Source organism: Phacochoerus africanus, chromosome 8 (assembly GCF_016906955.1).
Source record: "Phacochoerus africanus isolate WHEZ1 chromosome 8, ROS_Pafr_v1, whole genome shotgun sequence".
NCBI lineage: Eukaryota > Metazoa > Chordata > Mammalia > Artiodactyla > Suidae > Phacochoerus > Phacochoerus africanus.
Window position 1 is genome coordinate 128,681,855 of NC_062551.1, and position 23,904 is coordinate 128,705,758.

General features: G+C 39.9%; 1 protein-coding gene across 9 annotated transcripts in view; it reads left to right on the plus strand.

Moving 5' to 3' along the window:
• SSX2IP (SSX family member 2 interacting protein) overlaps positions 1–23,904 on the plus strand; it is a 57,820-nt gene that overhangs the window by 16,156 nt on the left and 17,760 nt on the right. For 4 of the 9 annotated variants that reach the window (XM_047794208.1, XM_047794213.1, XM_047794205.1 and 1 more), the window contains exons 2-8: positions 8,727–8,858; positions 9,700–9,869; positions 10,335–10,547; positions 15,624–15,734; positions 18,013–18,148; positions 20,759–20,834; positions 20,904–21,093. In XM_047794208.1, the coding sequence (XP_047650164.1) occupies positions 8,816–8,858; positions 9,700–9,869; positions 10,335–10,547; positions 15,624–15,734; positions 18,013–18,148; positions 20,759–20,834; positions 20,904–21,093 (939 nt within the window). In that variant the 5' untranslated portion in view covers positions 8,727–8,815. Of the gene's footprint in view, positions 1–3,567; positions 3,576–8,726; positions 8,859–9,699; positions 9,870–10,334; positions 10,548–15,623; positions 15,735–18,012; positions 18,149–20,758; positions 20,835–20,903; positions 21,094–23,904 lie in introns of all 9 variants that reach the window. The other 5 variants (XM_047794211.1, XM_047794212.1, XM_047794209.1 and 2 more) reach the window with 2 other exon arrangements.

The window sequence follows — 23,904 nt, forward strand, 5'->3', positions numbered from 1 at the left end:
ATGCCTGATAGTGAAGACAATGGCTCTGGAGTCTGGGGAAGAAATGTCTCCCTGGTCTCTGCCACTTGCCAACTGTGTGACTTGGGCAAATCACCTAACCTTTCTGGGCCTTAATTCTGTGAAAAAGGGTTGTTGTGAGGGCTGCCTTCATAAAGTATGTAAAGTGTTTAGAACAGCACCTGGCATGTGTTTGTTAGACCAGTTCCCTAGGTGTTCTGTACTCAGTTTTTCACCCATTACCTCAGTAAATACCCACAACCACCCTACAGAGCAGATAGTATCACCCTGTTTTCCAGGTGAGGAAACCAGCTGAGAGAGAAACTTGCTCAGGATTTGGCCTGACTCAGGCCTGTGAGCCTCACATTGTTTGCACTGTGCTCCCCAACTATAAATCCTCCTCAGAGCCACAGACTCAGCAAAGGGGCACATGATTAAGGGGATAGCACATTTTTGTTTCAGCCATTCAAATATATATTCAAATTTAATTTATAAAGAAGAATTTATTTCTGTGGAAAAAAACTATAGTATTTTGCCACTCAGATGATATATTTAGATTTTATTTATTTTTTTTTTTTATTTTTATTTTTTGTCTTTTGTTGTTGTTGTTGTTGTTGCTATTGCTATTTCCTGGGCCGCTCCCGCGGCATATGGAGGTTCCCAGGCTAGGGGTCTAGTCGGAGCTGTAGCCACTGGCCTACGCCAGAGCCACAGCAACGCGGGATCTGAGCCGTGTCTGCAACCTACACCACAGCTCACGGCAACACTGGATCGTTAACCCAATGAGCAAGGGGAGGGACCGAACCCGCAACCTCATGGTTCCTAGTCGGATTCGTTAACCACTGCGCCACGACGGGAACTCCCATATTTAGATTTTAAATTTGTAAAAAGATCTAAGAGATTGAACTTAGTATTCATGGGTACTGATAGGCCCATCTGAATGGTTTTGTGTAAGGTAGCAGAGGTATTTGCAATGCAGTTAAAAGGTATAGTATCCTTTGGAACAAAATTATAGCAGAAAGTGGTATTACTTTTCAAAATTAATCATAATGTATTTGGTTTTTGAGAGTAATAACATCTACTAAAATATGCAGAGAACTAAATTCTTAAGTTTTATGACTGAATTTGTAAGGACTAATGTTTGACGGCTTAGTTTTAATGATTTTATTTTCTTAACCCAACGGTTGGGTAGCTCTAACTTTGTGAGAGTTTTAGCAGAGACTCTAGTTGTTTGCTTGTGAAAAATCCTGTGTAATATTTAGAAGCCCAGATGGTATAATGTTACCACCTTCCTGTATAATAAAAAAAAAAAAAAAACGATTATTTTCTGACACTTGATTGAAGTTTGTTTTAGAATTCTGATTAGGCAGGCAATTGTGCTGTCTCAAGTTTGAATTTCAAGTGTACTTGAAAAGAACACTTTAACTGGTGTACTGTGTGAAGGAAATCTTGTAATCAAGACAGCACTGATGTTTCTGCTGAGCTCTCTTGCAGTGGGTAGAAGTGGGAGGAGAGATATGGCAGATGAAGAAGAGTGATACTTTTCTCTGAAGGACTCATGTCTTGTGCATCTCTTCCGTAGCTGTTTGCATTTTTCTGCTTTTGCTTGCTGGAATGAACGTATTAATTCACCATCAGTTATTTACTTGAGTATTCACTGATTATTCTGTCTATTAAGATGAGAGCAGGTACAGAATTGTAAAATGAGACTAAAGGGTCTAGCTGGGAAAGTTGAAATAAACTCAGAGGACCTAGAGAACAGAGTCCCGTGTCCAGTTTGGAGGGGGTGATGGTGGGGGAGCTGGGCTTTGTAGAAGCAGTAATTTGGGGGTGGGTGAAAGAAGAAAGCACACGTGGAACACATAGGCTGGAGTGTGTGTGCCACATGTGGGACTTGGTTCATCTTATAAACATGTACTGAGGGCCTGGATACAAAGATGAAGACATTCCCTACCCTGTAGAAGTTCATAAACTAGTGGGGGAAGCACCCTTAAAAGTATGGGCACCATCATTGTGATACTAGATGGTATGATTGTTATAAACTTGATTAGTTGCTTTTGTAGTGTATGGTATCACTTTAGTCATGTTTCAGCAGGAAACATGTAAATAATGGAAGGAATTCAGAAATGTTTATATATATATATATATATATATATATATATATAGCATTTATATGTAACAAATACACACACTTGCATTATCTATTGCTGCATAACAAATCACTCTAAAATTTAGCAGCTTAAAACGACAAACATCTATCTCCCAATTTTTGTCCCCCAGAGATCTGGGCACAGCTTAGCGGAATCCGAGCCGCATCTGCAACCTACACCACAGTTCAAGGCAATGCCGGATCCTTAACCCACTGAGCAAGGCCAGGGATCAAACCTGCAACCTCATGGTTCCTAGTCGGATTTGTTAATCACTGAGCCACGACGGGAACTCCAGTTGATTCTTTTTTTGCTAAACAACAATGGGAACTCCATAAACTTTAGTTTTGATGTTGTCTTAATATTTATTCTAGGACTAAATAGTAAAATGAGTTAATTCCACCCTCATTAAACTTTCTGTGGAACTGATCTCATTCCTGGGAATTGTTTTTACACCTTTTAAAAGCAAAGTGTTCGTAAATGAGAAAAAACTTATTCATGGCATAGCAGAGAAGTTTACACATGTACCTCAATTTAAGTAGTAGGTAAGATCCTTTAAGAATGGGGGGTTCTGAGTGGAATCACTTAAAATGAGTTATAGGAACTCAGTCTTTTCAAGAAGCTTGATGGAAATCTTTTCTTCTATTTTTTTTGGCTGCGCCCACAGCATGTGGAAGTTCCCCAGGACTGAACCTGTGCCACTGTGGTGACAACAACAAGTCCTTAACCCACTACCACCAGAGAACTCCGTGTTCTACTTTTAACACAGATAAATCATTGATTTGTGTGTAGGTGTTGAAAGGTTGGAATTGCAGAGTGAAAAGAGCATGGTTTTGAAGATGAAGATTTGTGTTCAGGCTTCATAACCAGTTAGAAGTGTGCCTTGAGCAATTTTGTTGACTCCTCTGAGCCCGTTTCCTGCCTGTAGTGTAGATAAATATATATGAAAGGAAATACCTTGACATGAACAGTGATAGTTTTTGTTTTTTGTTTTTTGGGTTTTTTTTTTTTTTTTGAAATTTACTAAGGTCTTTCTTTTCTTTCAGAAACAGTACAGTTAAATTCCAGTGTCTCACTGCATTCCAATTTTCTGTCAGGATTCTAACCTAGAAAGTGCGACTTGATAATTCTTTAAGTTCAGCATCATCAATTTACCCAAAAAAGACCAGAGTACCCTTGCTTATTTTACAACCTGCTTATTATATAAGAAGTATATGGCTTTGTATTTTGGGGCCCATCGCAACATAGAGGGATGCCAAAATAGTTCTTCAGAAAGCTAAGATAACGTTTTTACTGAAGTAATTGCAATTTTACTGCAACTGGTAAGATTTTCTATTGTGAAGACTTATTTATTGGAACATATGTTGAGAACTACTTGCAATAGGGAAGTTTTAATTTTTTTAATATTTATTTTGCTTTTTAGGACTGCAGGTGAGGCACATGGAAGTTCCTGGACTAGGAGTTGAATTGGAGCTGCAGCTGCCGACCTACACCACAGCTCATGGCAATGCCAGATCAGCTCCAGATCGTCCACCCACTGAACGAGGCCAGGGATCGAATGTGCATCCTCATGAATGCTAGTGGGGTTTGTTTCCGCTAAGCCACGATGGGAACTCCCAGAGTAGGGGAGTTTATTATATGCCCATATATATGTTATCCACTAGGAAGGAACAAAACTATGTCTTTCTGATGTGTAGAAAAAAATTCTTGCATATGGATTATTTTATAGATTTTTTCCTTTAATTTCAAGATTATTCCCTGTCTATCTTAGATGAATGAAATAACTTTTACAAGATGTTAAATTCTGTAACTTTTAAATTTTACTTATAAAATTCACTGCTGATTTTGGGAATCATTTGGGCAGCTACCTTAATCAATGGTATATAGAGAGAATTGGGGGTTATAGATTACTTGAACCAAAACACTATTAACTGTTAACTGTTTTCCTTTCTTCTATGATGAACCTATAGTAACAATGCTAGCATAACCAACTTTGTTTTGTATATGCCTTGAGAATAATCACGTCCACTAATGGTTTGCTATGATGTGATTAATATAACAGTAATTTTTATTTTTATTTATTTTATTTTAATTAATTTTAACTTTATTTTATTATCTTTTTAGGGCTGCATCTGTGGCATATGGAGGTTCCCAGGTTAGGGTCCAAACGGAGCTGTAGCTGCCAGCCCACGCCAGAGCCAAAGCAACCCCACATCCGAGCCTCCTCTGCGACCTACACCACAGCTCACGGCAATGCCGGATCCTTAATGCACTGAGTGAGGCCAGGGATCAAACCTGAGTCCTCATGGATGCTAGTTGGGTTGGTTAACTGCTGAGCCACGATGGGAACTCCATAACGTAATTTTTATACAAAATATGGAACTTAATTCTGTGTTCCAGAGCCAAGTTTTTTTTTTTTTCTTTTTAGGGCCACACCCATGGCATATGGAGGTTCCTAGGCTAGGGGTCTAATCAGAGCTACAGCTGCTGGCTTACACCACAGCCACAGCAACATCAGATCTGAGCTTCGTCTGTGACCTACACCACATCTCATGGCAATGCCGGATCCTTAACCCACTGAGTAAGGCCAGGGATTGAACCTGCAACCTCATGCTTCCTAGGCAGATGAGTTTCCACTGTGCCATGATGGGAACTCCATAGTTAAGTTTTAATGGAGTCCTTCTTGGCTGCTTTTCAAGCTTTCAAGTTGAAATAGACATATGATGGTAAAAGATTTGTGCAAATCAGAGGTGCTTCTGCTACCTCTTTTCTTTTGCTTTTGAACTTAATATTAACTTATTTTATTATAAAAAAGTTTGCAACCTTCCAATAGTGAAATTTTAGCTATGATTGAGCTCAAATAGAATACCTTGCTTAAATTAGTCCCTTGGCTTTGGGGGTGTATATTGATTTAAGATTCTTAAGTCTTCTTTCTTAGGTTGGACAAATTTTTTTTTCAATTACCCAATGAATTTTATTACATTTATAGTTGTGCAATGATCATCACAACCCAATTTTATAGCATTTCCAACCCAAACTCCAAGCCCATCCCCCCACCCCTGGTTGGGTAACTTTTATCACAAGCTTCCTTGTGTATAACGTGGTGCCTCACTGAAACAAGAGGATACATAAAAACTTACTATTTATTTATTTTTGGTCTTTTGTCTTTTTAGGGCCACACCCGTGCATATGGAGGTTCCCAGGTTAGGGATCCAATTGGAGCTACAGCTGCCAGCCTATGCCAGAGCCACAGCTGTGCCAGATCCGAGCCGCATCTTTGACCTACACCACAGCTCACGGCAATGCCGGATCCTTAACCCACTGAGCGAGGCCAGGGATCGAACCCACAACTCCATGCTTCCTAGTTGGATTTGTTTCCCCTGCACCATGACGGGAACTCCCATAAAAACTTTTAAGCGGTGTGAAATCTTGTACTGTTCCTAACTTTTGTTTCATAGCACTTCAGAATGGAGTTTTGGTTTTCACTTTGCATGTTTAACTAGACCTGAATATTAACAGGATGGAGAACAGTTCACTCTCTTAAGCCTGACACCAGAGAACTAAATACACAGCCTAAGAGTAACTGACTTAAATTACACTGTTAAATTATGGCTATGTAGTAGATACATTTTGGTGTTTAATGATCTTTCTGTATGAGGAGAAAAGGCACTTAGGAGTGCTGTTGTGTTGTATTTACAAATATCTTTTTAAAAAGGACTGGAAAAGATCCTTTTTTTTTTTTCCTGATCTTGTTTCTCTCTCCATCTTAACAATTATAACAAATTAACCCACTGCCTAATGCATTTCCTAATGATACCTGTCTTAGCTCTCCTAGGGATTTATGTTCAACTTTTATAAAGAGCAAACCATACATTTCATTACAGGTTTTAGAATCCTGTCATTTTTACCAAACAGACCTGTGCCTCGATGATGATAACTGATACTAATTACATGTGTTCCATATACCAGTCATTGTGCTAAATACTTTATGTGCATTATCTCACTTAATCCTGGGGGGTGGGGTAATGGCAATTTACCTGTGAAGAAACTAGGGCTTGGGGAGGTTAAGTAACTCACCCAAAGCAGAGATGTGTTGGAAGAGATGGATTTATTATCCCTTGGGTCCTGTTATGCTTAGGGCGACTGTCTCTGAAAGCCAGAGGTAAGATCATTTGTCTTTCTGGGTGCAGACTCAACCTTTGCCACGCCCTTCCTGTTTGCTGAGGGCACCCATTTAAGGTCATTGGGAAGTGCAGAAGAGTTCAAGGTGCTCCTCCCAAGGCTCACAAGTAACACGATAGCAAAAGATCAGTGCCAGACTAGATGACCTTCTGTGTGTATGTGTGTGTGACATCCTAACATTTTATGACACATACAGCCATTTGCATTTGTATATCATCTTGCTGTGTGATCTAGGAATCCTTTGTCATCTCTCCCCTGGCCTTATTTCAGTCCATCTGCAAGTCCCGAAGGTTTCCTCTCCAACACACAGCCCTAATTTATCCACTTGTCTCTGCCTCCACTGTTAGAGTCATAGCCTGATATGGCTCTTCTTGCCTGAACTGCTGTAGTAACCTGTTTCTTCCAGCCTCTGCTGTTGCCCACCTGGGATCTTTTCTGAAGCCTAAAGGGGATCACGTGGCTCTCCTGCCTATACCACTTTGAGAGTTTTTCCTTGCAACTTGGAGGGAATCCAACTTTATACATCTGTTCTTAGTGTGCTCCAGATGTACTGACCACCTTTATATTTCATGCGGACCAAGTTCGTTTCCATCTTGGTTTTTTGTACTTGCTATTTCCTCCACCTGGGCTGCTCTGGTCATTGACCACCTTGTGGTTGACTGTGTATCATTTAGGTCTCAGTACTAGTGTCAGCACCTCCATGCAGCCTTCCTTGACTGATCTAGATACCTCCCAACCTAACACTTTCTTGTGTTACTGTGTTTCTTTTCTTTATTCTCATCACTGTCTGAGTGTGATGTGGTTGTAATTTATATTATTGCTTGCTTCTTACTTATTTCTTCTCCTACCGGAATGTGAACTTCTTGAGAGCAGGGCTTCTCCTATGCCTAGAAAAGCCTGCCTGGCGCATAGTACACAATTAAAATTTTATTGAATGAATGAGAAATTTTACCTCACTTTAACCTTATTATGTGACTATATCCCCGCAAACTTAAATATTCAGAACAAGGGTGATAAACTGTTTATTTACAGTCAGATCTGGCCTAAAGACACATTTTATTTGTCTTATTAAAAAGTGGTAGTATTTGAGGTATAACTTCCATTCAGTCAAATGCACAGGTCTTACGTGTGCAACTTGATGATTTGTACCGATGTGTGTACCTGAGTACACACACCTCTCAGGTCAAAGTGTAGGTGGTCCTCTGATCTCCCCCTTCCCTTTGCACAGGATAACTTGTGTAGTTACTCTTTTTAATTAGCTTCTGACATTTAAAAATAGATTTCACATAGAAATCCAGAATCCCTGTCTATCTTAAAAGATGGAAAGACACATCAACACAAAACCTGCCTTCTCTTTCGGCCACAATTTATTGTGGCTGAAAGCAGCTGTTCAGAGTGTTGACATGTGTTCTCCAGTTTGCCTGCAATTTTTACCACTCCTCCCCCATCCCTGACCTTGAAATCAATTTCCAGTTGCTATTTATAATCTCATGTGAATTTTTTGTGATAGAGAAGTATTTACTACTTCTATTATTGCTATTAAAAGTAGAAATGTGAATAGTAGACTAAAAAGGTTATATGTTTCTTACTTCATTCATTTGCACTTCTTGCATTTTATGTATTTGCTAGCCACCCTGATGCTACATGGTTGTATTTAAAGGTTTCACAGTGCTCCATTGTGTGACTGTATTATTTATGTAAGCAGTCTCATGTGGAACATGTTTTTTTGGTAATGTAAAGAATAATTTGTAGATACATCTTTGTGAAAATTGTTATTTTATGAGGGTAAAATTTTAAAAGTGGAATTTCTGGATCAAAATATATTTTCATTTTTCAGACTTTTTGATACATACTGTCAGATTGCTTGGTGGTAGTATAAATTGATCTAAACTTTCTGGAGAGCAATGTATGGGAGTATTCATTTCACTACATTTATGTCAATACCAAGAATCATAATTAAAAGTTTTGCTAGTATAGTTAGTAAAAAACAAACAAAAAATAAGAAAAGTGGCCAAGAAGGTTTTCATCTTTTCCTCTACATAAGTAAGAATTGTACTTTATTTTAAAGGGTATAATTTGGAAATCTTTGTTACTTAGTACAGTTCTGTACCTTAGATTTATACTGTGAGTCAGATCATGTACCATGTACTTTGTGTATTAAGTAATGTGAGTGCCTTAGTATAACTTGAGAAGCCTTTAATTTTGATCCTTACACACACACACAGACACACACAGACAATTATTACTGAGCTCTGCCATATTCTGTGTGAGAGTACCTGAGAGTAAATAATGCAAAATCCTTCTGTTTTGAAGCACATACAACTAATTCTTACACATTGGTTTTATATTTACTTTCATATTTTGAATTAGATGCTGTTACCCTATGATTTGTTTTTTAAGGAGATGCCTACATAGAAGAGTGACAGCAGCTGGACCAAGTGTTTCACTGCTGAACTGGCTCCTCAGGTATCCTGGCTCTGGCAATTGCTATGGGAGATTGGATGACTGTTACTGATCCAGGTCTGACTTCAGGTAATTGAGTTTAGAATAGTTACAAGCTAAAGCAGTCATTGTAATATTGAAGATGTAACTAGAGAGAGATGTAAATAGTTGTAAACATACATAATTTTAGTCTTTGGTGAAATTATCAGGGAGAGCTAAGAATTGTGCCATAATTAGTGGGATTAAGTGCTTTGGGTGGATAATTAATTACGTGATTGTTACAAATTTTTTTTTTCTTTTTTTTTTGGTATTTTTAGGGCCGCACCTGCGACGTATGGAGGTTCCCAGTCGAGGGGTCTAATTGGAGCTATAGCTGCTGGCCTACGCCAGGGCCACAGCAACACCAGATCCTAGCCATGTCTGTGACCTACACCACAACTCATGGCAACGCCGGATCCTTAACCCACTCAGCGAGGCCAGGGATCGAACCTACAACATCACGGTTCCTAGTCAGATTCATTTCCACTGCGCCATGAAGGGAACTCCTGATTGTTGCTGCTTTTGAGGAGATTATTAGGCATTTGAAATAAATTCATTGGCTACTTCAGTACATTTCTCTGATTTATTCCTTTAATCACATAAACCTTGAGTGCGCAGAGAAGTGGGTTTTGTCTATTATCTTCATAAGTCTAAAGTACTGTAAATGAAGATAGTGTATTGTAGCTTAACATGCCTTCCAAGAGATTACTTTTTTAGTTGTATCTTTTTGGCAAGAATTAGATAGAGTTCACAAAACCCAGCTTTACCCTAATTTGAAAATCCTTAAAAATATTTATATAATTCAGAATCTCCCATAGTAGAGATTGTTTTTATAGCTTTGCATGCGTTTTTACAAATTATTTACATAAATGCCTTTCATTGATTCTTTCAGAAAGCAAAAATATCTCTCAATATACCTCAGAAACAAAGATGTCTCCGTCAAGTTTGTACTCACAGCAAGTGCTATGTTCTTCAATACCTTTATCAAAAAACGTGCACAGTTTTTTTAGTGCCTTCTGCACAGAAGAGAATATTGAACAAAGTATTTCATATCTTGATCAGGTAACTTTTTGTCGGAAGTAATAAATAACATAAATCATGTTGTATCATAGAATCTATTAAAGATGTCAGAAAAACTTGTGAAGCACAAAGTCTGTTACACGTTGGCCCAGGACTTACATTAGCTTTGCAGAGAACCACCATGACCCTGACCGTCTAGTCTGGATACAAGGTGAACGTCTCTGTCTGGAGTAGCTTGGCCTCCCCATTACCCCAGGCGCTCCTCCATGGGGAATCTCACCCTTATTTTACTGATGCGGAAACCTGAGTGCCTTACTCCAGGTCACAGGTGATGGTAGAGCAGAGACTAAAAGGGCCCATTTCTTTTGGTTCTTTGTCCTTTGAGATAAATACTACTTATCTTAACTATCTCAGGGTAGTTTTCTTTGTTTCTCAAAAAATATTTCTTTTATTTCTTTACTAAGTTGTCTAGTAACCAACTTTTAGGAAAACATCTTCTTCTACTAGGAATTGACTACTTTTGGATTTCCTTCATTGTATGAAGAATCCCAAGGTAAAGAGACAAAGAGAAAATTAAATGTAGTTGCTGTTTTAAATTGTATGAATGAGCTACTTGTACTTCAGCGGAAGAACCTTCTAGCTCAGGAAAATGTGGAAACACAGAATCTGAAACTGGGAAGCGACATGGACCATCTGCAGAACTGCTATGCAAAACTGAAGGTAGAGATGACATGTAAATATGTATTTCAGTGCCATCGTTATGTAGTTTGATACTACGCATTGGAGTTCCCATCATGGTGCAGTGGTTAACGAATCTGTCTAGGAACCATGAGGTTGCGGGTTTGATCTCTGGCCTTACTCAGTGGGTTAAAGATCTGGAGTTGCCGTGAGCTGTGGTGTCGGTTGCAGACATGACTTGGATCCCACATTGCTGTGGCTCTGGTGTAGGCTGGTGACTACAGCTCCGATTCAATCCCTAGCCTGGGAATCTCCATATGCCGCAGGAGCGGCCCAAGAAATAGCTTTAAAAAAAAAAAAGATAAACTGTGCATTTTCATTGGGTTTATTTATCAGGCAAATTTTAGGGTTTTTTTAAGTTTAGGATTTTTTTAAACTGGTGAGTAAGTGATTGCAAACTTGTACAAATCAGTTTTATGGCTTCCTAATATCTATATTGAATGTGTTTATTTTATGAACTGTTTAGTGACTTACTGAATCTGCAGAGTTAGATTAGGAAATACTTAGGTCTGAGGAAAATAAAATAAGGATTTCCCTCCTCATCCAGTCTTGTTTAATCAAGTAGATGCTTAATTGAAAATAGTCTTGGAGTTTTTCCATGTGGCTCAGCAGTAATAAACCCAACTAGTATCTATGAGGACATGGGTGCGATTCCTGGCCTTGCTCAGTGGGTTGGGGATCTAGCATTGCCATGAGCTGTGGTGTAGATCGCAGACGCAGCTCACATCCTACATTGCTGTGGCTGTGGTGTAGGCCAGCAGCTATAGCTCCAATCAGACCAGTAGTGTGGGAACTTCCATATGGTGGAGGTGTGACCCTAAAAACCAACAAAAAAATTATTGTGAGAGATTGCATCAGTTAATTCCAAGAAGAATATTCCTCAGGACATCTTTGCCAGGGTTGCTAAAGCGCGATAGTGAAAACAGGTCAGACAACTGCTAAGTCTTACAAGTCCCTGGGATGTTTGGGGAAGAATGTTTTCATAGACTTGCTTGATCCTCTGAACAAAGGAAATATTTTTCATAGGGCCATTGACCTACCTTGAACTATAGAACATTTGTTGCTGGCTCTGCTTTGCTTTCATTCTTTCTTTTCCTTTCTTTTATGTATCGCTTTTTTAAAAAAGTGTTTTTATTTGTTTATTGGAGAAATGAATTTCTTATTTATTGAAAGGGAAGAAGATATTCAAAATCACAGTCTGATATTGACTTATGATTGTATCTTATGAAGGATGTATTATAGCCAATTCAAGGCAAAATTTTTTCTAAAAATACAGTTCTATAATGCATTACCTTTTTTGTGTGAAAATAAAAGCCTTTGAATCTACACACTCTCAGAAAATCAGCTTTTTTTCCTTCAGTTTTTCACCTGTTGGTCCATGCCTCTATTTATTTTTCTTCCTCTATATATCTCCCCATCCCACATACTTCCCTCAAGAACAGATAATCAGGAGTTCCCGTGGTGGCGCAGTGGTTAACGAATCCGACTAGGAACCATGAGGTTGCGGGTTCAGTCCCTGCCCTTGCTCAGTGGGTTAACGATCCGGCGTTGCCGTGAGCTGTGGTGTAGGTTGCAGATGCGGCTCAGATCCCGTGTTGCTGTGGCTCTGGCGTAGGCCGGTGGCTACAGCTCCGATTCGACCCCTAGCCTGGGAACCTCCATGTGCCGCAGGAGCGGCCCAAGAAATAGCAAAAAGACAAAAAATAAATAAAATAAAATAAAAATAAAAAATAAATAAATAAATAAATAAAATAAAAATAAAAAAAAGAACAGATAATCAAAAACCCACCCAGCATTTTGAATCTCTGAGCTCTGTGGGAAAATAATAGGATCTCTAATATGTAATATATAATGTATATAATATTTGAAAATCCTTTAGTAGGGAGTGTGCAATAAAGAAATAGCCTAGTATTGGCCTATATGTGAACACTGGGAATGTTTGGAGATTTATTCAGAGGAGAACCTTAGCTCGAGCAGCAGCACCTGCCCATACCAGCCTGTCATTGCCTAATACTATTGTATATTGTGGCCTTAGCTCATATACATGTATAACAGCATGTTTTCTCTTTGATAATAATTTTAGATTTTTGTAAATCCTGTATGCCATGCCTATCCAGCTGTGTGTTAGCTAACCGGGGAGCCGTGGTGGGACAGACAGGGTAATTGATACCCTCCAAGCTTATTAAAAGGCTGTGGGTTTTGGATGCTACTTTAGTCCCTTTTTTTTTTTTTTTCCCCCTGCCTTTTCTAGGGCCACTCCCGCGGCATATGGAGGTTCCCAGGCTAGGGGTCTGAGCCAAGCAGCGTCTGTGACTTACACCACAGCTCACAGCAACGCCGGATCCTTAACCCACTGAGCGAGTCTAGGGATCGAACCCGCAACCTCATGGTTGCTAGTCGGATTCATTAACCACTGAGCCATGGCGGGAACTCTGTAGTCTTTTTTTGTTTTGTTTTGTTTAGGGCCGCATCTGTGGCATATGGAATTTCCCAGGCTAGGGGTCTAATCAGAGCTGCAGCTGCCAGCCTACGCCACAGCCACAGCAACTCCGAATCTGAGCCATTTTTGTGACCTAAACCAAAGCTCATGGCAACATGGGATCTCATGCCATATCTGCAACCTACACCACAGCTTACAGCAACTCCGAATCCTTAACCCGCTGAGTGAGGTCAGGGCTCAAACCTGCATCCTCATGGGTACTAGTCAGGTTCGTAACCCACTGAGCCACAGTGGGAACTCCCGATGCCACTTTAATCTTAATCAGAGAAACTTATGGAAGGTCTTATGAATTAGACTGACCCACAGTTGTAAGCCCTAGAAGGGAGTAATTCTACATTAAAACTTCTATATCTGAGCCAAGTATCTTATAAGTAGCTAGTGAAAGATTATGCAATGATATTAGTTATCTGAGGCTCTTGGGCTTCTAAGAAGTGATCATTTGTTGGGACCACCTGGCCCACAGAGTATTTTCCAGGATATCTTCTAATTTGAGATTTGACTTGGGTCTAAATCAGGTGTTTTGGGTCCGCCGGGACAAAGATGTTTGTTCAATGGGAAAAGTTGCTGATCTGTTCTTGAAGAGTTTCCAGGTCTAGCATATGATTCACTCAGTTTGTTGAGCAGAATTTATTGAGTATCTATGTGGTAGACATTGGGTGTCAAAGATAAGTGGAATCCAGTCTCTGCTCGCAAGGAGATTGTAGTTCCTTGGAAGGAGACATATCGATCCATAGTTTTTTGCTTCCTTCACTCGTTGTTCTTGGTGTGAAAGGTAAGAGGAAGGCTTCAGAAAGAGGTAACGTTTGATGTGAAATTTGAAGAATGAATAAGAATTTGCTTATGTTAGAAAAGCCATTCTGGGCAGAGTGTATGACCTTTCTAATGGCATGGAGATATAAGAGAGCATTTTCCTTTCCGGGAACAGCAAATAGCCCTGTAGGGGCTGATAGGTTTGATACGTGATGAAGAGTCATAAGAGATGAGGCAGGGACCCAGGCTCCAGATGATGTGAAAGGCATTGTACAGAGACTCAGAGGCACCATGGAATATAAACATGAGGAAGGCATCATGTTAATATCAATCTGGCAGTAGGGTGAAGAAATTATAGAAGGAGGTACAGGAAATATAGAAGTGGAGGTAGGGGGCTCGGAAAACCTGGTGAGAAAGACAGCTGTTAGCAGGCCCTAGCAGTTGCCCAATCCAGGCAGGTTTTGGACTTGACCTAAGATAGTGCCAGTGAGAGCAGAAAGAGTGGGATGGGAAGAAAACTTACTTAAGTAGAATGGGCAGAATTTTATGAAACATCAAACGTGGGGAAAAGCAAGTCATGAATTAAAGATACCATTCAGGTCTCTGATTTCAGTTTGCTGATGATGGTGGTGTGATTCACTGGGATAAGAAACAGATTTGCAGGGATGATGGTGAGTTCACGTAAAGTGTTGATGACCCTGGGAGACTCTGATTTGACGTATATAGGATATGTCAGCTGGCCCAGTGCCTTTAAGTTCAGCCATGTCGAATGGTCTGGCACGATAGGAAGTTTTAAATGCTCCAGAGAAGAGGGTGCAAAAAATTCTTACAGCCTTGGAGTTATCTAAGTTATGTTTCTAAATTTTCTGTATCTTCTTGAGATCCATTGTTATAGAGATTGTGTTCGTTGTTGTTTGTGATCAGTTAACGCTATAACTTGAGAGGCTTTTTATTTTATAAAGGTGAGAGAATTTAAAAAAATTACTCCAGGAGCTTCATGCAGAATTTGGCCCAGTTCCTCCAGAAGTGTGTGGAATGCACTGAAATGAGCACCTTAATCCCATGTTGAGTCCATTGATTCTGCCATTGATCTCTAGCAGAAATCTTGAGAGTTTACCACTTGCAAGGCAGAACTGATGTCATGCTGAGGTCCCGTCCTTTTTGACCTGAAGTGGTCTGCTTTGCATGGTCGCTTGTCTTCTTCAGACTGAACTCCAAATCATTGTTGGCTCTTTCACAGAATGTGCTGTGGAAGTGTTAAAAAGTAGTAGAAAGAAATTATAAAAATGTTCAGGGGCCACATCACTGGAATAGTTGAAGAGTCTTTCAAGGAATCCACTCTGAAGGTCTTTTGTGCATACATTAAAAATTGGTATTTAAAGGAGTTCCCGTTGTGGCTCAGTGGTCAGCCAACCTGACTTGCATCCATGAGGATGCAGGTTCAATCCCTGTCCTTGCTCGCTGGGTTAAGGATCCAGCATTGCTGTGAGCTGTGCTGTAGGTCACAGACTCAGCTCGGATTCTGTGTTGCTGTGGCTCTGGCATAGGCAGGAGGCTACAACTCCGATTGGACCACTAGCCTGGGAACTCCATATGCCATGAGTGCAGCCCTAAAAAGACACAAAAAAGAAAAAAGGTATTTAAATGAAATAAAATTTTATATCCAAAGTTAAATTTTGTAACTCTGTAGTGTCAAACTTTACATTGTTTTAAATAAACATTTCATGTGCTGCTAAACTTCAATTTTAGGTAACAAATCCTAGTGTGTATGACTTTTTACTAATCAAAATTGCATATGAATGATTTAGGAACAACTGGAAACCTCCAGGAGAGAAGTGATTGGGCTTCAGGAAAGAGATAGACAGTTACAGTGCAAGAATAGGAATTTGCATCAGCTACTGAAAAATGAGAAAGACGAGGTAAGTTGTCAGTTATTATGGATAAAATTTCAGTGAATTTTTGTGTGTGTGTGTAATTTGAGGTGATCATAATGTCACTTCACTTTAAAGTAAGAGCGAGCCATTTATTTATCCTGTGTCAAATGGAAATGCTGGACTTCTGTGTACAGTGTTGTATCTTTTTTTCTTTTTTGCTTTTTAGGGCTGCACCTGCGGGCATATGAAGGTTCCTAGGCGAGGGATCCAATCAGAGCTACAGCTGCCAGCCTGCACCACAGCCATAGCAATGCCAGATCCAAGCTGCATCTGCGACCTACACCACAGCTTATGGCAGCACCAGATCCTTAACCCACTGAGCGAGGTCAGGGATCGAACCCAAAACCTAGTGGTTTCTAGTTGGATTCGTTTCTGCTGCGCCATGACGGGAACTCCCAGTGTAGTATCATATTTAACCAAGAGGTCAGGAACTCTCCCCACGACATGGTTGGGGGGGGTCCATTTGGCTTAGTGTATTAGTCCATAGCTGGTGACAGCCAGTGTTCTATACCATCCATCCCGTACCCACTTGAACTGTCCCTTTTTTGTTAGACATAAGGGTCTGCTTTCAGTGCAGGTATTTTATTCTCTGTCACATCTGTTCTTATGTCTAGCATGCCTCTTCTTACACTGTCTTAAATATTATTGTTCATCCATTCAAGCAATTATTTGACTAAATGGGCACACAAATTATTGCTTCAAAAAAGCAACTCACATTAAAAAAAATCTCATTTTGGAGTTCCTGTTGTGGCTCAGTGGTAATGAACCTAACTAGTATCCATGAGGATGTGGCTTCGATTCCTGACCTCATTCACTGGGTCAGGGATCTGTCCTTCCCATGAGCTGTGGTGAAGGTCACAGACATGGCATGGCTGTGCTGTAGGCTGGCAACTACAGCTCCAATTCAACCCCTAGCCTGGGAACTTCCATATGCCATGGTTGCAGCCCTAAAAACCAAAAAAAAAAAAAATTCATTTCTAGGCTAAAGACATTGTAATTCTAATTTTTGCTTTGGTGTTTACTTAGTATTCAAACCTATATAGATAATGCTTTTGGAGTTATCTTTTATGTAAATAGAAACCATTGTTTTTATTGCTCTGCAGTTTTCTGACCACATAACTATAAAACCGTAACATTTGTTTTCAGTGTTGTGTATGTTGCAAAGAGTGTCTATGTAGAGTAGAACTTACTTCCTATCCAACACTGCCTGAGAAGCCATAATAGATATAAACATTGACCAGTAGTACCTAGCATAGAATAGGTACTCAGCAAATATCTGAACTGGATTCTGTATGCTGTTGGTCTCAGTCTAATTGGAAAATTTTTTATTTATATATTTATTTATTTAGGTCGTCTCCCCTGGCATATGGAAGTTCCCAGGCTGGGGGTCGAATTGGAGCTGCAGTTGCTGGCCTACACCACATCCATAGCAACATGGGATCCGAGCCGAATCTGCAACCTACACCACAGCTCATGGCAACGCCAGACCCTTAACCCACTGAGCGAGGTCTGGGATCAAACCTGCATCCTTATGGACACTAGTTGGATACATTTCCACTGCACCACAATGGGAACTCCCCAGAAAACTATTTTTGATCAGAGGAAAATGAACCTGTGTACTTGCTTCCATGTGCCATGACTAATTGGCCTTGTCACAGATTGATAAAGGATGAAACGATTCATGTCTGAAGTAAAGTAAGGTCCTTACAGATGATCAGATGAAGTCTGCTTGTTTCAGATGAAGCTTTAATTAGTCACATTACTACTTTGTAAGAGTTTGTGGTTTCTAAATGATCAGAATCTGTATGTAAGGTTAAAGGTGTAGAAGATAATTTAGAAAGCAGCTCTGAAAATTTCAGAATTAAAAAATAAAAACTTATGTGCTTCATTTAATGATATTTATTTACTTTACTTTCTTACTTTATGGCTGCACCTGAGGCACATGAAAGTTCCCTACCAGGGACAGAATCCAAGCCGCAGCCATGCCACAGCTGCAAACGTGTATTTCTGCAGTGACCTGAGCTGCTGCAGCTGGACTCCCTACTCACTGCACCATAGCAGCAACTCCTCATTTAGTGATATTTTAAAGAGTGATTTCCAGTGGTTATGGAGAAGGAAGAATAATCCTAGAACTTTTAAACTATTACATGAGGAGCTGAAAGCTAGGACTTACTTTACTTTCTCTTTTGAATTTGTACATTGTAACTGGGTTTACCAGTGAATTCTCAAGGGACTAATTCAATATAAAATGCTTTTTTTCTAGGTGCAAAAATTACAAAATATCATTGCAAGTCGAGCTACTCAATATAATCATGACATGAAGAGAAAAGAGCGTGAATATAATAAACTAAAGGAACGTCTACATCAACTTGTTATGAACAAGAAGGATAAAAAAATAGGTAAGAAGCAGCTGGCTAAGATAGTGCAAAGGGAATAAATAAGCTAGTATTACACAAAGAAATAAATGTGGAGGGATTGAGCTCAATAACTCATGAAGTGTCCTTTTCATGCTCTATACAAATAATTTTAGATGGTCTCTATCCATATAAACTAGAAATTGAGACAACTGGTTAGTTAAAAAATAATAATTTTGCTTTGCTCTATTACTTGCATATAGGAATTGCATATTTTTTTTTAATGTGACAGGTATAGGATTAATCCATAGAGAAAAGCTAAGCAAGAGGATACCCTAACCTTTCATAGCAATATGATTTGAGTGTCAGAAGTATGATTTTTGAGTTTATAAAATTGTCCCTCAAGCCAAACCATTCATGTCAGTTTGAGTTCTTTTAAATTAGTTTAGCCGTGTATTTTTTTTCTTTTTTTCCTTTTGTTTTTGCTTTTTTTAGAGCTGCACCCGTGGCATATGGAGGTTCCCAGACTAGGGGTCCCATCAGAGCTACAGCTGCCAGCCTAAGCCACAGCTGTAGCAACACAGGATCCGAGCAATGTCTGCAACCTACACCACAGCTCACTGAAGTGCCAGAGCCTTAACCTATTGAGCAAGGCCAGGGATCGAACCTGCAATCTCATGGTTTCTAGTAGGATTCCTTTCCCCTGCGCTACGACGGGAACTCCCTAGCTGTGTATTTTTGAAGTACAGCTGATCGTGAAAGTTACAGTTGTTACAATACACTTTTTTCTGTTGTTCTTTTGAAAATTAATTTATAACTTATTTCATCCTGTTATGTGCATAATTTCAAGTAAATGATGTAGATTAAAAAATAGAACTGCACAGAGTTCCTGTTGTGGCTCAGAGGTAACAGAACCTGACTAGTTTACATGAGGATGCAGCCTCGCTCAGTGACCTGTGGTGTAGGTTGCAGATGAGGCTCAGATCTGGCATTGGCTGTGGCTGTGAAATAGGCCAGTAGTTGCAGCTCTGTTTTGACCCCTAGCCTGGGAACTTCCATATGGCACACATGTGGCCGCAGAAAGCATAAGGAAAAAAAAGTAGAACTACAGACACACAAAAGTAGAGTCACACAGATAAAGTTTTGCTTGTCTGCCAAGATTCCGGGAACAGTAAATCTGTAAGTTGATTTATTGAAGAGTGGTTTCCAAGTGGACTGTAGGCTGTCATCTAGCCTACATTATACATTATTCTGAACTTGGACTTGCATACAACAGCTGATGAGCAGATGTTTCAAGCTGTCACATGGTGGGCTTAGCCTGTTACCAGCAAGCACTTCTATGTTCACTGTGTCTCTCTCATTCTGTACAGCAGTGCCATTGCAGTTATTTGAATATTTTATGTTAAAATTACTGAAAAATGAAAGTGTAATGATTAGCAATTAAGACAAGGTTAGAAACAAGTATTCTGAGATAATAAATCTTAAACTTCACTTGGACATTCAGTGGTTTTTATGATTGCTTATTTAACCTTGTGTTCATTCATGAAGGAAATAGCAAAATTAAAGAACAGGATGAAATGCTGAAAGTATAAAATGTAACATCTAATTAGAGAAGTTTATTAAAAATTTAAGTCGGTAGCAGAGCCTTTATATTATGGGTGTCTGGCTCCTTCCTGGTCCAAACCTAATTGGAAATGACAGTTCTGTATTGAATTTTTTTTTTTTTGGTCTTTTTTTGTCTTTACAGGGCTGCACCTATGGCATACAGAGGTTCCCAGGCTAGGGGTCCGGTCGGAGCTGTAGCTGCTGGTCTACGCCAGAGCCACAGCAAGGCAAGATCCGAGCCGCATCTGTGACCTACACCACAGCTCTCAGCAGTGCTGGACTCTTAACCCACTGAGCAAGGCCAGGGATCCAACCCGCATCCTCACAGGTGCTAGTCGGGTTCGCTAACCATTGAGCCATGATGGGAACACCTGTAATGATTTTTTTTAGTCAGCTCTAAAATTGTAATACCTTATTCTCCTCTTATTTCCTTATACCAACTGCTTTCATCTCCACCTGGGGCAGAAGAGACATTAAGGAGCCTTGACTCCTTCAATGATGATGATGGTGATCATGATACAGGGCTTGGCACACTTTCCCTGTAAAGGTCCGAGTAGTAAATATTTTGGGGCTTGTGGGGTCTGTGGTCTTTTGTCACTCTGCCATTGTAGTGCAAAAATAGTTATAGACAGTATATAAACAAATGATGTGGCCGAGTTCTGCTAAAACTTTATTTACAAAATCAGCTGCCCTCAGGCCATGGTTTTCCAATCCCTGATGATAAAATGAATAATGATAATTAAATCACATTGATTAAGGCCTTCTCTGTTAAGTACTTTTATATTTCACAACAACTGTATTCATAGATAGTTTTATTATTTCCACTGTACTGATGCAGCAACGGGCTTAGTAGTTAAATAACTTGCCAAGATCTCAGGCTTATGAGTGATGAAATTGGAACTTAAAATCTGGGCTGTTTGAGCCCAGATCTTAATCTGTGTTCAGGGTTGACTTACCCACGTTCCTAAAGCATGTAGAGTGTGTTAGGGTTTAACCACTAAAACATGGATGGTTAAGAGTTGGTTTTGTTTTGTGTGTTCATATTTGTAGCTATGGAAGTTTTAAATTATGTGGGGCGAGCGGATGGGAAAAGAGGCTCCTGGAGGACGGGTAAAACTGAAGCCAGGTGAGGCATGATTGATGTTGACAAATTCAATTGGACTTTGCTTTCCCTACTACATTTTCATACTGACAGTTTCTTTCTCAGGAATGAAGATGAAATGTATAAAATTCTCTTGAATGATTATGAATATCGTCAGAAACAAATCCTAATGGAAAATGCTGAACTTAAGAAGGTTCTTCAGCAAATGAAAAAGGAAATGATTTCTCTTCTTTCTCCCCAAAAGCAGAAACCTAGAGAAAGAGCAGATGATAGTACAGGAACTGTAAGTGGCTCTTTCATCTCTAATACAGTCTTCAGATTGCTAATTAAGACAGTAGATTAGGTATTCTCATGTGGAGATACTATTGATATTTTGAACTGGACCCTCACTGCTGTGCTGCCCACAGTCACTCCGACAGCCAAACAGGTCCTTGTAGGCTTCCAGACATGCCCTGGGAAATGGTGGGGATGGTTTTCCGGGGACTTCATCTGTGCCAGGCGCTGTGAAAAGCATTTTATTTTTTTTTATTTTTATTTTTTTTTGTCTTTTTTTTTTTTGGTCTTTGTTGTTGTTGTTGTTGTTGCTATTTCTTGGGCCGCTCCCTCGGCATATGGAGGTTCCCAGGCTAGGGGTCGAATCGGAGCTGTAGCCACCGGCCTACGCCAGAGCCACAGCAACGTGGGATCCGAGCCGCGTCTGCAACCTACACCACAGCTCACGGCAACGCCGGATCATTAACCCACTGAGCAAGGGCAGGGACCGAACCTGCAACCTCATGGTTCCTAGTCGGATTCATTAACCACTGCGCCACGACGGGAACTCCTGAAAAGCATTTTAAAGCATTGTCTCATTGTAATCATCTAATGATTGAATGCTTTTGGTATGATAATTATCCCTATTTTGTAAGTAAGTAAACCAAGGCACAAAAGCTAGCGCATCTTATGACACATGACAGAAATAGGATTTGAGGAGTTCCTGTTGTGGCTCAGCAATAATGAACCTGACTAGGATCCGTGAGGATGTGGGTTTGAAACCCCAGCTTTGCTCAGTGGGTTAAGGATCTGGTGTGGCTGTGGCATAGGCTGGCAGCTGCAACTCCAGTTGGACTCCTAGCCTGGGAACTTCCATATGCTGCAGGTGCGACCCTAAAAAAACAAGAAGGAGAACTAGGATTTGAATCCAAGTCTGTTTCACTTCAGAGCTTGTGCCTTTAACCGCTATGCCAAATATCCTTAAAATAGTTTAGGTATTGTGTGATTTAAACAGGCTCTACTTTTCAGAGAGTGCAATTTTTATTTGGAAACCAAATAATCACTTAGTCCACACATTTATTGAATATTCATTATGTGTTCTAATCCCTGGAAATAAAAAGCTAGGAAGATTTTGAATTTTTCCTCTGCTTTAGTTGGGGCTGCTAACGCAAAACACCATAGCCTGGTTGGCTATAAACAACAAAAATTTTTCTCACAACTCTGAAGCCTGAAAACCTAGGATAGGATACCAGCAGGGTTGGTGTCTCTGAGGGACCTCTTCCTGGTTTGAATTGCTGACTTTTTTCATTCTCACTTGGTGGAAAGAGTGAGAGAGCTGACTGGGGTCCCTTTTATGGGGGTCACTCACGCCATTTATAAGGGATCCACCCTCACAACCTAATAACGTCCCTAAGACCCCTCACCTTCTGATGCCATCATACTGGAGGTTAGAATTTCAACATACTAATTTAGAACACAAACATTCAGACCATTGTATCCCACAAGTAGCTCTTTCTGAGAGAGAGGGAAGCGTATAGAGAAGTTACATTTTATTTTATTTTTTTGGTCTTTCTGTCTTTTAGGGCTGTACCCGTGGCACATGGAGGTTCCCACACGCCCCGGGTCCAATCAGAACTATAGCCGCCAGCCTACTCCAGAGCCACAGCAACTCAGGATCCTAGCCATGTCTGTGACCCTACACCACAGCTCATGGCAAGGCTGGACCCATAACCCACTGAATGAGGCCAGGGATCAAACCCACGTCCTCATGGATGCTAATCGGGTTCACTAACAACTAAGCCACGACGGGAACTCCGAGAGGTTACATTATAACTATATATTAGACATGTTAACAGCTATAATAGGGTGGTACAGTGTGTAAAATAAAACAATTAATGGCAACCAAGGAAGGCATCACAGAGAAAGTGACATTTGAATTGGCCCTTATATAAGTAGGTGTTTTGAGGTGGAAAGCATGGGAAAATCAGTTTGTTGGAGGGGACATAACCTGTAGAGGTCTGAAAAAAATAGGTCACATATGGTGAAAAGTTTTTTTAACTTAGTTTTTCATGTAGAAGTTTAAAATCTGGATTCAAGCAAGTTCACATAAGAAACTAAAATCTGGAAGTAACAATGTTGGTAGAAAATGCTAATTACCAGTAGGTCACCAAACTTGTTTTAACCTGTACTCGAGGATTATTTTTGTGGTATCACAGATCAGTGCAACTGATAAGCTCGTCTCCTACCTTTTTTTTCTTTTCTTCTTTGAAAGAGAATCTGAATGTTCTTTTAGACTCTCCAGTTTGGGGCCTTCTTACATCTCATATTCAGTTAATTAACCTTTTCTCTGAAAGTCTGGCACTTCAGGTCAGTTTTGAACACTTACTAATCCCTCTCCAGGGTTAGCATAGTTTCTGTAACTCCTGAGGTTTCTTCAGTTTGGGGCCCAGCCTTTACTAACCTCTCATTACCAGCTTTTAGTCAGCAAAAGTAGGTAGTAAATCAAGGAGATCTTTCTCATATGAGAGTATCCTGTATAATTTTTCATAGTTCAGATGTTTAAGTTTGGAGAAATGATAATCTCTTAAGTGTATTTCCTGTTTTTGAAAGATATGTTTTTTCTAGATCTGTTTCCTCTTAAAGTAATTCAAACCATGCTTTCCTTGTAAGAAAAGATTTGGGGTCATTTTAGCAAGAAGAATAAGACATAACTTGGAATGCCTAGCTAGCGTCCACATTTTCATTTATTTATCATCTTGCTTGCTTAACTATAGCCAAAATGCATACCCCAAATTCAAATTGAAGGAATTGTTGATTTTAATTTCGTGGTTTTAGAGTTTCA